This window comes from Protopterus annectens, chromosome 5.part0 (assembly GCF_019279795.1).
Source record: "Protopterus annectens isolate FY-2018-M chromosome 5.part0, PAN1.0, whole genome shotgun sequence".
NCBI lineage: Eukaryota > Metazoa > Chordata > Ceratodontiformes > Protopteridae > Protopterus > Protopterus annectens.
In genome coordinates, this window is record NC_056735.1 from 1,784,245,575 (window position 1) to 1,784,261,382 (window position 15,808).

At 36.3% G+C, this 15,808-nt stretch overlaps 1 protein-coding gene across 1 annotated transcript in view; it reads left to right on the top strand.

The window, feature by feature from the left end:
- Window positions 1-15,808, top strand: part of LRCH1 (leucine rich repeats and calponin homology domain containing 1) — a gene marked incomplete in the record, with an annotated part of 1,693,846 nt that overhangs the window by 1,563,566 nt on the left and 114,472 nt on the right. The window contains 1 exon segment of the mRNA XM_044072038.1: window positions 137-214. Within this exon segment, the coding sequence (XP_043927973.1) occupies window positions 137-214 (78 nt within the window).

A 15,808-nucleotide genomic window follows, 5' to 3' on the forward strand; every position in this document is an offset into this window, starting at 1 on the left:
TCATGCTGCATTTTGTATATTCAAATGTAACAGCAGCAATTTCGGTAATCATATGAGTGAAGAGGGAATGCTGTTCGGGTATGATTACAGTAGATGTATAGATTTGCTTATTAAATTAATCTGTTTCTTGTTTCAGCCTAAACTTAGCATGGCCAAATGCAGACGTAATGTGGAAAACTTTCTGGATGCATGCCGAAAAATGGGAGTACCAGAGGTAATTGTCAGTGATTTCGAATTATTTTAAAATCGCACATGATTAAGTAGTCCAGTACTCCATCATTCTTGTTTCCTATGGCCTGGATGAAATATTTAGAAGTAAGTTAAGATGACACCTTGTTAGTCTTTTGCAGCAATAGGCCATAGGTTTGTAAACACAATTTGAACCAAGGTTTAATATACAGTTTCTATATTTCATGCGCGCACACACATATATACATACATTTTATATATATATATATATATATATATAAACAAATATATATATATAAATATATATATATATATATATATATATATATATATATATGGATCCCCTACACTTCACCGACACGCCACAACGCCGACACACAAATCACCGACACCAAAAGACCGACAACACACAATACCGACAATACACACAACCATACATGCACTAACCTTAACCCAAACCCTAACCTTAAGGTCCGACACAACTGCACACTTACCCTACCCGCACCCTAACCCTAACTCACTTAACCCACCCCTAAACCTACAGTCCGTCACTATTGCACACACACCCTACCTGCACCCTAACCCTAACTCACTTAACCCACCCTTAAACATATAGTCCGTCACTATCGCACATTTACCCTACCCGCACCCTAACCCTAACTCACTTAACCCACCCCTAAAACTACAGTCCCTCACTATCACACACTTACCTGTCCGCTCCCTAACACTAAATCCCTCACTCTATCGCACACTTACCGAGTCCGTCGGGTTCTCACCTTGTCGGTCATCTGTGTTGTCGGTCTTTTGGTGTCGGTGATTTGTGTGTTGGCGTTGTGCGTGTCGGTGAAGTGAAGGGGATCCATATATATATATATATATATATATATATATATATATATATATATATATATATATATATATATATATATATATATATATATATATATATATATATATATATATATATAAAATAAAAGGATAATGTTTAGTGGAGTAAACCACTTCTCCTGACTCAGAACTGAGAAAAATAATATGGAAATTAAAAGACAAAGTCAGCTAAATCCTTGAATGAATGTCATAAGTTATTCAACTCATAAAATTTCACCTATTCAGGCTTCATCAGACTCTCACAATTGCTATATAACATTGAATATATACTAAACAAGAAACAAAATCAATGATTCAATTAAAACGTAAATTATATTAAGTACAATAAATTAAAATCACTGACAAGTAGTAAAGCAAACTAAAATTAAAATATTACACAAGTCCTAAACTACTGTACAAAATAATACATATGTATGTATATGAATGGAAAGCAGTGAAAACACTCAATCAATAATAAATAATAAAATGAAATGTTAGCTCAAACAGCCATTACTTAAAAGCCTGGGCTATTGTGTTGAAAAATGTACATATATATATATGTGCATATACAGAACACTAAAAACAATAAAAACACTAATTCAGTTATGAATAACTGAACTGATAAACACAAAAAACCAATGCATCTAAGACACAATAACTCTGGTGTGTGTATATTTATAAACACAGTAGGAGCAATATTCCAATGTATAGAACACAAAGCTGGTGTGCATGGAAATAGTGTCTGGATGTGAAGATGTATAAAAATATAATGTATGTGTGGACAAAGATCCTACAAAACACTGTACAGGTTGGTGGATGGATAAAATAAACATACATGCATCAGTATAATAAGGTAAAAATAGAGTGAGAATATAGTAGAAATATGGAAAAAATATATATATGTATAAAAATATATGTATAAATATAAATATATATATATATATATATATATATATATATATATATATATATATATATATATATATATATTGACAGGTGTTTTATATGTACTAATTACTAAGTACACTTGTGTACCTTCAATCTCCTCATTTTCAAAAAGGTTTCACAGATACCTTAACATTATTAGTGATCTGTATAGTCTCTAAAATTCTAAAATTAAAGAGGACCATTATCAAATACACATTTGTTTTATGTACCATCCTAATACTATAGACGATCTCTAAAGGTCCTGTTGGTCTTGCCTACATAAAAGGAGCTGCAGATGGAACAATGGGCAAGATAAATGATGTGCTTGGTCATACAGTCTCCATAGACATTAAGGAAATAAGTATGATTAGTGACAGGATGTACAAATGTGGGACTGGTGCATATATAGTCACAAATACATGTCCCAGCAGGTGGGACTGGAGTGGTAGAAGTGAATGGTCTCCTGTCACAAAGTAATCTTTTCAAGTTTTTCTTGTTCCTGTACCTGAAGACTGGAACATGGACCCTCAATGTGTCTTGACTACATCCTGCTGTCTGGTGATTGATGGTAGATGGTTATACTATACTTGAGGGTGGAGCAGAAAAATACGGCAGCATACCCATCCTCAAACCAGGTATTTCTCTCATGTAAGGCCCTCATGTCTTGATTGAAACCAAACTCAGGTGTAATAAGGTGTTCATATGACAAGGTTTTCTAAATACCATTAGGTAATTTTTCAACAAAAATATCTAGAAATGGTATCTTATTGTTAGATATCTCATGGCTGAAACTAAGTGCAAGTGTTAACAGAGTCAATAAAGCTCAATAGCTCTACATGGTCTCCTCCCCACAAAGGAAAAGATCATCATAAAATAAAACATGTTCAGAAAAGCTGTGGTAGTGAATGTATTCATAAACATTTCCTTCAAAATAAAAAATATTGTTGTAAAACTAAGTGTAGTAAAGAAGTCAAAAGACTAATGGTGGAATCAGCCAAAGTGATACCAATATGATTAGGTATAACAGTGAATAAAGATTTTACATCCATGGTCACAAATAGATAATCAATCTCTTCTGGTAGTGTTCTCTATGTTGGGTGATATTCAGTTTTATTCACCTATTGATCTGGATCTTGTTCCATTTTACTCACACAGAGTACATTCTGAATTGCTGAACTTGCTTAATAGCAATTTGATAGACAATGACTTGTTTTTGTTTTTAGATGTGCCCATTCCCACTATACCGTTGATTAACGGTTTGCCCAAAATACATAAGGATTTGATTGACCCACCTAGAGGTTGGGCTACAGAACCAGCGTCCATCTTTATAGAAAATACTTTAAGACCTATTGTTGATGCCAATACTTATATATTAAAAGACACACAACAGTTTAGAAGAGATTGATTATCTATTTGTGACCATGGATGTAAAATCTTTATTCACTGTTATACCTAATCATATTGGTATAGACATGGTTAGACGTTATTTAATTCGTAACTCCACTTTGGCTGATTCCACCATTAGTCTTTTGACTTCTTTACTACACTTAGTTTTACACAACAATACTTTTTTTGAATGGGCACTTCTTGTGCCAATAGCTACGCTAATCTGTTCATGGCTGAATGGGAACATGAATACATTCACAGCTTATCTACCTTTTCTGAACATGTTTTATTTTATAGGCGTTTTGTGGATGATCTTTTCCTTTTGTGGGGAGGAGACCATGTAGAGCTATTGAGCTTTATTGACTCTGTTAACACTTGCAGCACGTATCTTAGTTTCAGCCATGAGATATCTAACAATAAGATACCATTTCTAGATATTTTTGTTGAAAAATTACCTAATGGTAGTCTTTAGAAAACCTTGTCATATGAACACCTTATTACACCGTTTTAGTATGCATCCCCCGTATGTTTTTAATAACATTATTAAGGGACAGGCTACTAGGGTTTCCAGGTACAATCCTACTGAGTTTGGTTTCAATCAAGACATGAGGGCCTTACATGAGAGGCTGTTAGAACGTGGGTATACAATACAAGATATATACCAGGGTATGGAAGAAATACCTGGTTTGAGGATGGGTAATGCTGCTCCGTATTTTTCTGCTCCACCCTCAAGTATAGTATAACCACCCCGGACTCCTTCTACCATCAATCACCAGACAGCTTTCTCTATCTTCTATACTACTGATGTACATGACATCCAGGATGTAGTCAAGACACATTGGAGGGTCCTTATGGCAGACTCCCATATTAGAGACATTTTAGGTGATGTTCCAGTCTTCAGGTACAGGAACAAGAAAAACTTGAAAAGATTACTTTGTGACAGGAGACCATTCACTTCTACTACTCCAGTCCCACCTGCTGGGACACGTAGCTGTGGCCATTGCAATTTTTGTGAATATATATGCACCAGTCCCACATTTGTACATCCTGTCACTAATCATACTTATTTCCTTAATGCCTATGGAGACTGTATGACCAAGCACATCATTTATCTTGCCCATTGTTCCATCTGCAGCTCCTTTTATGTAGGCAAGACCAACAGGACCTTTAGAGATCATCTCTATAGTATTAGGATGGTACATAAAACAAATGCTTTAGCTCGACATGTATTTGATAATGGTCCGTTGCATGTCTTTAATTTTAGAATTTTAGAGACTATACAGATCACTAATAGGGGAGGGGATATAAGGACCCATACAGAAGGTAGGGAGAATTTTTGGATAATGAAATTTAGGTCAGACAGTCCACCTGGCCTGAATGTTAAGGTATCTGTGAAACCTTTTTTGAAAATGAGGAGATTGAAGGTACACAAGTGTACTTAGTAATTAGTACATATAAAACACCTGTCAATATTTATATATATATATATATATACATGTATTTATATTTATACATATATTTTTATACATATATATATTTTTACTATATTTCTACTATATTTTCACTCTATTTTTACCTTATTATACTGATGCATGTATGTTTATTTTATCCATCCACCAACCTGTACAGTGTTTTAGCCAACAACACTATTGTCCCCTTTTTTAGTTAGGTAGGATCTTTGTCCACACATACATTAGTATTTTTTATACATCTTCACATCCAGACACTATTTCCATGCATACCAGCTTTGTGTTCTATATATTGGAATATTGCTCCTACTGTGTTTATAAATATACACACACCAGAGTTATTGTGTCTTAGATGCATTGTTTTTTTCTTGTGTTTATCAGTTCAGTTATTCATAACTGAATTAGTGTTTTTATTGTTTTTAGTGTTCTGTATATGCACATATATATATGTACATTTTTCAAAACAATAGCCCAGGCTTTTCAGTAATGGCTGTTTGAGCTAACATTTCATTTTATTATTTATTATTGATTGAGTGTTTTCACTGCTTTCCATTCATATACATACATATGTATTATTTTGTACAGTAGTTTAGGCTTCTACATTATGGCTATTACACCAAGGCTACTTGTGTAATATTTTAATTTTAGTTTGCTTACTACTTGTCAGTGATTTTAATTTATTGTACTTAATATAATTTACGTTTTAATTGAATCATTGATTTTGTCTCCCGCCCTTTGTTTAGTATATATTCCATGTTATATAGCAATTGTGTGAGTCTGATGAAGCCTGAATAGGTGAAAGCGCTAACTCTTTACAATAAATCGTACAACTGATTTTGGAAGAGTTTGGATTCTATTCTTTAAGAGTTGAATAACTTGTGACATTCATTCAAGGATTTAGCCCTCCAGCTGCTTTGTTCTGCTTCCCTGACTTTGTCGTTTAATTTCCATATATATAAAATACTGTATGTATATAATATATATATATATATATATATATATATATATATATATATATATAAAACTGTATATATATATATATATATATATATATATAAAAATGTGTATGTATATATATATATATATATATATATATATATATATATATATATATATATATATAAAAATGTGTATGTATATATATATATATATATATATATATATATATATATATATATATAAAATGTATATGGGTTCACTTTGTAATTTCAAAATACCGAATTCCCAAATTTCAGTATCCCGAAATTAAGTCGAACCTTTAAAATCCCGAAAGTGCATAATCGCGAATCCAAATATCTCAAATTCACTGTTATGGCTTTACGGTACATTACGTGCGGTGTCGTAAGTGGATGGTGTCTGGTGTGTGTGGCTGTCGGTGTAATTTAAGGTAAGTGAGTGTTTTGTAAGGGTTTTGTGTGGGAGTTTGAGTGTGTGTGAATGTGTTTGACATTTGTACGTATAGCTTAGGGTAGGCAGCTGAAAGTATGGGTGTGTAAGTGTTGGTGTTTGTATATGTGTGATGTTTGTGTGTGTGTGAGGGACTGTAGAATGTGTGGGTGTGAGTTTCCTTTCTGTGTCTGTTTGTGCGATCTCGGAGTTAGTATATATAGGTATGGGGGTGCAGGGGGGCTTGCCCCCTTGCTTATATGTAGTGTAGGTTTGTTTGTGTTTTTGTGTGTGTTTTGTTTGTTGTGGTGTGGGTTGGATGATGTATGTGTTGTGTGATGTATGGTGCATTTCTGTTCGTGATTTTGTGTTTTGGGATTTGTAGTTTGGGGATTTGGGACGTTCGGTTTTATGGTTTCAAAATACTGAAATTCGGGATTTCAGTATTTTGAGATTATAAAGTGAACCCATATATATATATATATATATATATATATATATATATATATATATATATATATATATAGATAGATATATGTGTGTGTGTGTATGTAATTATATATGTTTATGTTGGGGGGGTGCTGAATATTGTTGACACTATGGTCATCATCTGTTTAGTCAACAAAATTTGAATGACTAAGCAAGTGGTCGACAGGTGTGCAAGTTTACATAGTTCTTGAGGTTGGGGAATACACTGTTTTCCTAATATTGTTTGATCTAAGCGTTAGTATATGTAGTTACCAGGAGGGGGATGCAGAAGACCTTTCCCCTTCCAAAAACCTGTCTTTTTACTCTGTTTTTTTTGAAGTTTAGTTTTGCATGGTCGACATTTGTTTCCATGATCTGTATACCTGTGTCTGTGTACACACACACACACACACACGCATGTATATATATATATATATATATATATATATATATATATAAAATGTGTCTGTGTGTGTATATATATATATATATATATATATATATATATATATATATATATAAATAAAATGTGCGCATATGATGTGTGTGCATAATTTATTTTATATATCTATAGATATATATATATATCTATATATATATATATATATATGTATATATTTGTGTGTGTGTGTGTGTGTATATATATTTATCTACATACGTATATATCACCAAAGGTCAGTCAGGTAACTGTCACACAAAAAAATAACATGAGCTTCATAGAACATCAGAAATAACTATTGCAATCTCATTAGTTCAACAAGCAGCACAAGGCATTCATAGGTTGGTACTAGACTATTGGCCCTAGGGGCCTATACAAGCCTAGCCATAACAATTCCCTGGATATTTCTTCCCACAGTATTTACTTCCCTGTCTAGCAGGGCGACTGTCATGATCCCCGGGGTGAATTTCCTATCTCCCGTCCAATCATCAAGGTTCATTTTGAAGAGGGCCAAAGAGGTGCGCTAATTGACATGTATGGGCAGTGTATTCCAGAGTCTGGGGAGTCTCTGGGTCAGGAGCCTATCCCTCCAGCATGTTTTGTTCACTGTGATGATAAGGTTTAGATGCCTGGAGCGTGCATCTCAGGGATTGGGATTTCTTTGTGTAGCATGTCCAACAGCTTTGAGTTTGACATGGCCTTGTATGTTAAGCAGAGATCGCCTCTGAGTAGATGATATGCAACAGAGTATAGGTGAAGTTTTTTTTTTAGATGGTAAGCACAGGGCATCTGCTTTAGGCCTGTGATTCTTTTAGTGAGGTATTTCTATGGCCTTTCCAGTTATTGCAGATGTCTTGATAGGTACATACCAAATGGGGCGTTGTATTCTATAATGGGTCTAATGAGGGATGAGTGCAGTGGGACAATGACCTCTTTTTTTTCTGAATGAAAAGCCCTTAGTGATGAGGTGTATCACATAGAAGGATTTTCTGACTGTTGTGGTGATGTGGTTATCGAAGGTGAGACCACTGTCCACCTGTGTCCCTAAGTCTCTTATCACACTATCGGTGTTTAGTGTACTGCCAGCTATGTGGTAATTCACAGGTACATGTTTTTTTCCCAAAGGGGATAACTATACATTTCTTGGCATTGAGCTTCAGCCCATGGCTGTTGCACCAAGCATCTGTTTCTGTAAGGCCCTTTTGTAGAATATCCACATCATTTGGGGATTCAATAATGACTCCCAGTTTGCAGTCATCTGCGAACTTTGTTCGCCAGAGTCCCTTAGTGCTGGCCTGTACTTCAGAGAAGTAGATGCCAAACAAGAGCGATCCCAGGACTGAACCCTGAGGTACTCCACTTGTCACATGTCTGGAGCTGGATTTGGAGTTGGCTACTTTTACATTGTGGGTTCTGTCAGTAAGCCAGTTGGCAACCCATTGAGTGACGTAGGGATTAATGCCCAGCTTAATAAGTTTGTCTATGATTCTAGAGTGGGGGATGGTGTTGAAGGCCTTGGCGAGGTCCAGATAGGTTGTGTGGACCACCTTACCCTTGTCCAAGGCTCTGGAGACTGATTCGAAGAAGTCAGTCAGGTTTAGGAGACAAGATCGGCCCTTCATGAACCCAAACTGGGTGAGGTCCAGTGTTTGAAGGTTACCGATGACTTTGTTTAGAAGTTCAATGATAATACATTCCATGGCCTTTGCAGATCAGGCTCATCAGACTGATGGGGTGGTAGTTCCTGGGATCCAAGGTGGATTCCCCCCTTGTGGAGTGGGATTAACTGTAGCTGTGCACCACTCCGTGGGCATGAAGCCTGAGGTGAGGCTATGATTAAACATGACACTTAGGTGAGGTGCCACTTCATTTTGTAGTTCATGTAGTACACAGCCTGGGATGTTATCTGGCCCCATGGATACTGTATTCTTAGCTTTGGAGAGTGCGTGTTTTACCTGTGTGGCTATTACCAGAATTTGGCAATCTTTCGGTATTGAGATGGGCCCTTTAGGGGGTGAAGTTTTCACTGACTCGATCTGCCAGGATATTGGCAATATCCTTGGGATCTGTATATTTAATGCCATTCTGTTGTAGCTCAGAGCAGATCTGATTATTGCCATTTAGATTCTTGACATAGCTGTAGAATGCCTTGTGATTGGCTTTGGAAGATTTTATGAGGGATCTCAGCTTCTTACTGAGTCTGGTAAGGGAGTTTTTTGCATCCTTGGATTTTCCTCTTTTCTGCAACAGTTTATTCCTTTTGTTGTAAAGTTTGTTTATGGCAAGGGACCACCAGATTGGCTTCCTTTTTTTTGGAGGAGAACATCTTGGTTCTATTGGGGATGGCACAATTCATGCACGAGTGGATTTGTTCATACAGTGCCTTAGTGTAGGATTTGGAGCAGAAGGTTGTGGATTTTTTCTCATACCAGTTAGTTGGATAAAACTTCCAATACTGACAACCGTATAAGAAGAATGCAAGTGTGTTTTCCTTTGGCTGAGATGTTAAACCAAGGATCCAGCTGTCTGTTGGTGGTAGCTCAGGTGGATGTAAAAGATCTAACAACACTTATCGGAAAGAGTTAGGGAAATTCTCTTCTGCTTTACACAAATTTCCCCTCCTCAGTAGGAATACCACCTTGGGTCTCCCCTATAAAGAGCCATTATATTAGTGGGACAAATAGGTCAACAAGTAAAGGTTATACATATATATATATATATATATATATATATATATATATATATATATATATATATATATATATATATATATATATATATATATATATATATGTTTTTGCAGGGAGGCAATTCCCCTACACTCCCATGACTTCATGTATTTCATCTCCAGTGCTGCATACAATGGAGAAAAGGAAAGACTTCCCTGAAGTCCACTACCTGGTGATCTTGCAACAAAAGCTTATACATGGACTCTGCTGCCTGATTGTAACACAAACGCACATGTACAGGTCATCATTTTATGTACTCACAAGCAAACACATACCCAGAAAACATACTGTGTGTGACATCTCTTCAACTTAAACTACATAACTTAAGATTTGATGAAACCAGAATTGACTAGAATAATTGTACCTGTTTTATTGCAAATATCATTAGTTCAAATGACCTGCAGCTTTATAGTTTCAGGTCAGTCGACTGAGAATGGTTTTGATTGTATACAGCTTTTCTGGTATGTCACATAATGCCAGTTATAGCATTTGATGGTGTGTTTTCCTTTGGTTTATGTTATGTAATCATGGAGTTAGTATGTTTAGTTAGGGGGTGTGGAAGCAAAGCTCTTCATGTAAAATATTTGAGTTCATGGTTTGTAGTATTTTTTTCCTTTGGTTTTGTTTGTGTATGCAGTTGCAAAGAATGTTATATTTCCCACTTTTGCATTTGCATGGTGTTTGTGTGTCGCATGTGTGTGATTGAGATGGTTTTGTTAGGATTGCAAAAGGAATCTGTTAGATCTCCACTAACAACCTAATATGTTTTGGTAATTAGTGTCTTTTATGTTTTGGTGGTTCAGTGTTTTTACTTATTGTTTACTACTGTTTGTAGATTGGAATGTTTGATGTTAAGGAACAAATAGTATGTAGTTTAAGAAACAAATCATACATAGCTTATGTATGTGTCTAGACACCCCCCACACCTTCACTCGCACACCATGCACTCACACAGAGTTGCATAATAATTTTTTTTTATGACATAATGAAATATACATGAATTGTTTGTTTAACATTTGTTTGTATAAAGGTGAAAGGAGTTTTACTCTTGTTAAAATCATCTTTTGTCAGAAGATAACAGTTTGACAATGTGTAGAAGGTAAATTTCAACATACAATACTTGAACGGCAGTAACAAACTAATCTTAGTTGTAGCAAGCAAAATCAGCAAATCAGAACTAGAATGGTAAGGTATGGCAGGTGTTCATTAAATATTGGTGTGATTCATACTATCGGCTTGTACTTCCTAGTCTCTCAATTTTTTGGTTTTTGTTATTGTGTGGCAGTTTAGATTAAACAAAACACAGGCAATAGTGAATATCCCTGAAATGTGAATTAAAAAAAAATTATAGATAAGCAATAATTCACAACTCTGCGTGGGTATATCAGGATTTTACCTACTGTTAGTGTGGTTTGATTATAAGGACGAAGCCCAAGTGATTAAACAAAGCCAGCTGTAGGTAAATCCTGATATACTCACAAACAGGGGACTGTTGCTTTTATACAATGACATTACTTAAGAAAAAATTGCCTTACCTTTCTCAAACGTCTTTATATAATGATACTTCAATCTTCATCCTCATTTTCTGTGGTTTGATGTATGTTTTTGTTTGGTTAGCTTTGCAGAACATACCTGTTTTTTTTTTTTTTTTTTATAATATTTTGCTGTCTTCCAGCATAGGCCAATAGAAAATCTGGCCACTCAGTGGTACTTCAGCAGCTGGACTTTTTCCTGTTGATATATACTTGATTTACAATGGGCAACACTGGTTGGGGCTGTCCAATCAGCATGCTCAGTTTTAAATAGCAGTGAGCAGTCTTTGAGTGTAAGTGTGTGTAGATATGCCCCTGCTACTGGTGGGATGAGTCTTCCATTGTGCTGCTGAACATAATGGATGTCTTTTGATACATTTCTGGCTGGTTCAGCTACAGGAGATTTCTTTGAATTTCTCTGAGTAGGCATCTCTTCTATTACAAAGCATTGTCATTTGGACTTTCCCCTTGTACTCATTGTTCAACAAGGTAGTGGTGACTTAAGTCTTGCATGTTGAAGACCTCTTTGTTTCTCCTACTTGGATTACTGGTTGCTGGCTGAAGGGATTCCCATGTCACATCCTTGCAATGGACTGTCCTATGATTATAGTCCCAGGAAGTGACCGTAATGAGTGTGAAGTACATTTTGATCTGATTTCATTGGACTGCCTTATTCTTTACAGGGCGTGTCAGAGAACTAAATGAGGAATGGCTGTGATGCCTTATAAATACAAAAGCTGAACAGTCTTTTTTATATGATCTGAGGAAGGCTTATTTGCCGAAAGCGCTTATCGAAAGACTGAGGACTGCTGATTTTATGTTGTATTCTTTTTATTAAAGTTTTGATTTTACCTTTAAGTTTTACTGCCGTGGTGGACATCAGGAGTTTTTAGTAGTGTTTGCCTTTTCTCTTCCTCATTGGTGTCCTTCACAGTGTAAGAAAGTTTTTTACCTATTCTTTACAGAGCTGGACATTCGCCAGTGCTAGTCATTACTAATTATAGAAAAGGCCCAGATAGCCATGAATTCGGCTGGCTTGATGGTGTATCCAAGATAAGAGACTTTGCACATTTTGGGGTTGGTGATGATGCATTTGTACACCTGAGGATTTTTCGTTGAGCTGTCAGTGTCTGTAATTGTAATCACCACATGCTTATAAATGCTCCTGTCTAGGAAACACTTTTTTTTTTTTTTTGTTCATTAAATCAGAGGGTATATGAATTTCAGACATTTACGTTTGACCTTGTGTAATAAATGCAGATAAAATTAATAAATCACAAGAGCCAGTCCAGATGCCACGGTGGTACGGCGGTAGTGTTGTTACCTCACAGCAAGAGGTTTTCCCATTCGATTCTCGGCTTGGCTTGGGAGTGCCTTCTGTGTGGAGTCTGCATGTCCTCCCCGCGGTTGGGTAGTGTTCGAAAGACATGCGTGCGTAAATGGGCGTGCCTTCGTTGAAGGTTTGACGTTGAGCTGGCACCTTGGCATTTTGTAAAAATCTACTACCAATCATTAGCGGACCGGAGTTCTGCTGTGGCGACCCCTTACCGGGAAAAGCCGAAAGACAAACAACAAGAGCCAGTCCAGAACAGACCGTCACCAGCCCCTGGAATAGCAGACGGTCCCTTTTAGAGTGACAGCCATTGCTCATCCTGATTCACATGCTTGCTGACAGGCTTGCAGCTCACATTTTTTTTTCACAATTCAAGTGAAGTGATCCCCAAAAGAGAGTTCCACAAACAATTGGTCCTTCTGGCTATGAAGGCTTGTAGAGAAAGTGTTTGTGAGGCTCCTCCTAATTCAGCTCAACAGCCAATTTGTTTGCTCTGCAAGCAAGCACCGTGGCACTCAGTAGTAATATGAATCCACAACCACAGAAAAGGGAAAATAAAACACTAATTTAACTATGGCAAAATTTGAAGTGGATTTTTTATTTAAGCGTGATTTTTAAAAAAATGTGTAATTAAATATTACTGTTACATAGATTACTTAATTTTTGTATGCAAGGGGGGGTGTAGATTTCGTTCGTCAGTTTGTTAATGATTTACAGTATAATAGTTTTTAGTTTAAACTTGAAGGTTTGCAGTAGGGTTTAGAAGTTAATGTTTTAAATTTGGTGTTAAAGGGTTGTCAGGAAGGTAAAATTATTACATCTGTACATCGAAATTTTGAGGATGGTAATATATCCCTACATGGTTCTAGTTGCCTTCCTTACCATCTTATGGCCTCTTTACCCTATAGGGAATTCTTGAGACTTAATACGCTATGTAGTGATGACATAGACTTTCTTAATGAGTGTCAGAGAACTATGCACATGTTTCTAAGTAGGGCTATGAAAGAAAGGAAATTGCTGATTCATTACAGAAGGTGTCCATGATGAGAAGAAATTGTGATTCTTCAGTCTAGAAATTTTGATGGATGTAGTTTTAGGCATTCATTATTGTGAAAATAACAATAATAGTAATAATAATGTTATGAATAAGATGGATGTTTATTTTGTAACTACATATAACGTTCTTAGTGAACAAGTAGTTAAACTTTTAAAATACTATTGGTCTAGTTTAATGAAGAATAGAAATTTGATAAATGTGATTAAACCTTCCTCGTGCGTTTCTTTTAAAAGAGGCCATAGTTTGGCAGATTTACTAGTCACAGTAAATTTGTTTTACTGATGATTGATGTTCAGGAGCGAATTAATATTAGATGCGGAAAATATAGTTGTGGAAAATGTTCTAGTTGCAGTCATATTGTAAACAATTTTTCAAAGACTAATGGTATTAATTTTAAGCCTGCACATTGGTTTAATTGCAATACTGAAAGAATTATATATGTTGCTGTTTGGTGGCACTCTGTAGTAATCCCTTTGCAGATAAACAGTGTGCATCTTAGGACTTGGGCCTTAGACAGAGGTCCTGTTCTCTGACTGGTTCACAACCCAGGGGAACTGAGCTTGCTGGTGGACTTCCTGAGCCATTTCTTCAGTCCTCTTATGGAAATCCATATAAAGCACTCATGCCTGAATCAGACATTATAGAAATGAGGCACAGTCAGAAGAATGTGGTGCTGTCATCATCCTGCCTTGTACAGCAAGTCAAATGGGAGTTCACTGTGGTCACTTTCACAGTCCCATGCTTTGGGAGATCTCTCTACATCTTCCAGATATTCTCTCTCATTCCATGCCTTATCTCAGAGTTTAAGGAAGAAGAACAAAGCTATCCCTTGTTAACCCTTGGTGGATGGCCAGTATGTGACTTCAGGTTCTCAAGTCTTTAATTGTAGTAGATATTCCCCTGGTGTAAGCCAGTGAGGAAAACTAACTCCACCTCGGGGTCTGTTTGTCTCGGACACTTCTTTTATTTGAACTTCAGTATTCCACAGTGTGTGTGTGTGTGTGTGTGTACGAGACCGGAAGACAGAGAAAAAGAACTTTGTCCACCAAGACATTGTGAAGAGCAGAATTTTCACCCAGACTAAATGAGCTTCCCATCTATGAAACTTAAACTTCATGGCAGACAGGCTTGGCCACCTCCTTTTGGAACCAGCAGGTTCAGCAGAACTGAATTTCATCTTAAAAAAAATCAAACTCTATATTTGCAGTGTCTGAGTGCTATTGGGCCCATGTATATCGGAACCGCATCATTTTTTTTTTTTTTTGTTTTTGTTTGGTTTTTTTGTTTTTTTTTGTTTTTTTTTACAAGAATTGGATGTCCCTTCTCACAATCCATCAATATCTCCTTTGATATCTCTGTAGTTCAGGTCTTGGCCTTCTGTACTTGACATTTTGGATCTCCTTTGGCTTCTCCATTGCTGGGGGATTTACTGCATGGATGTCATCTTGGTTGTGGACCCACCAAAGAGGATCCCTGTTGCAATACATGAATCCCTAAGATTCTTCCTTGTACCCTCCTCCCCAACATTTGGATGGCCTCATGCTCAGCTGTTGTAGTTCTGAGTCAGCTGGTCATATATCTATCTCGTATATATATATATATATATATATATATATATATATATATATATATATATAATGTTTGTTACATGCATAACATATCCCATTCTAATAAATGTCCATGATACAAAGGGACACAATTGAGTTGGATTGCACAGCTAGGCTTATAAAGGCAGTAGTAGTTAGCGTAGTATATAACTATGAACCTATGTATATTGCATATGGTGACTGCCCAATGAATTATAACCCTGCTATAAGGACATTTGGATGATGTTTTTGAACATGATGGGTGCCTTCTGGCACAAAATTGCCTGGGATTCGCACAGGAATTTCCTTCAGTTTAGGGGGGGGGGGGTATCACTTCAATAGAAATTGTTGCTGTTTAGTCTGTTTTGTCCCAGAGTTCACTAAGGTGCTAGCCAGGATAGCTGAGGTCTTGGAGGAGAGAGGTCTCCATTCCTTTGACT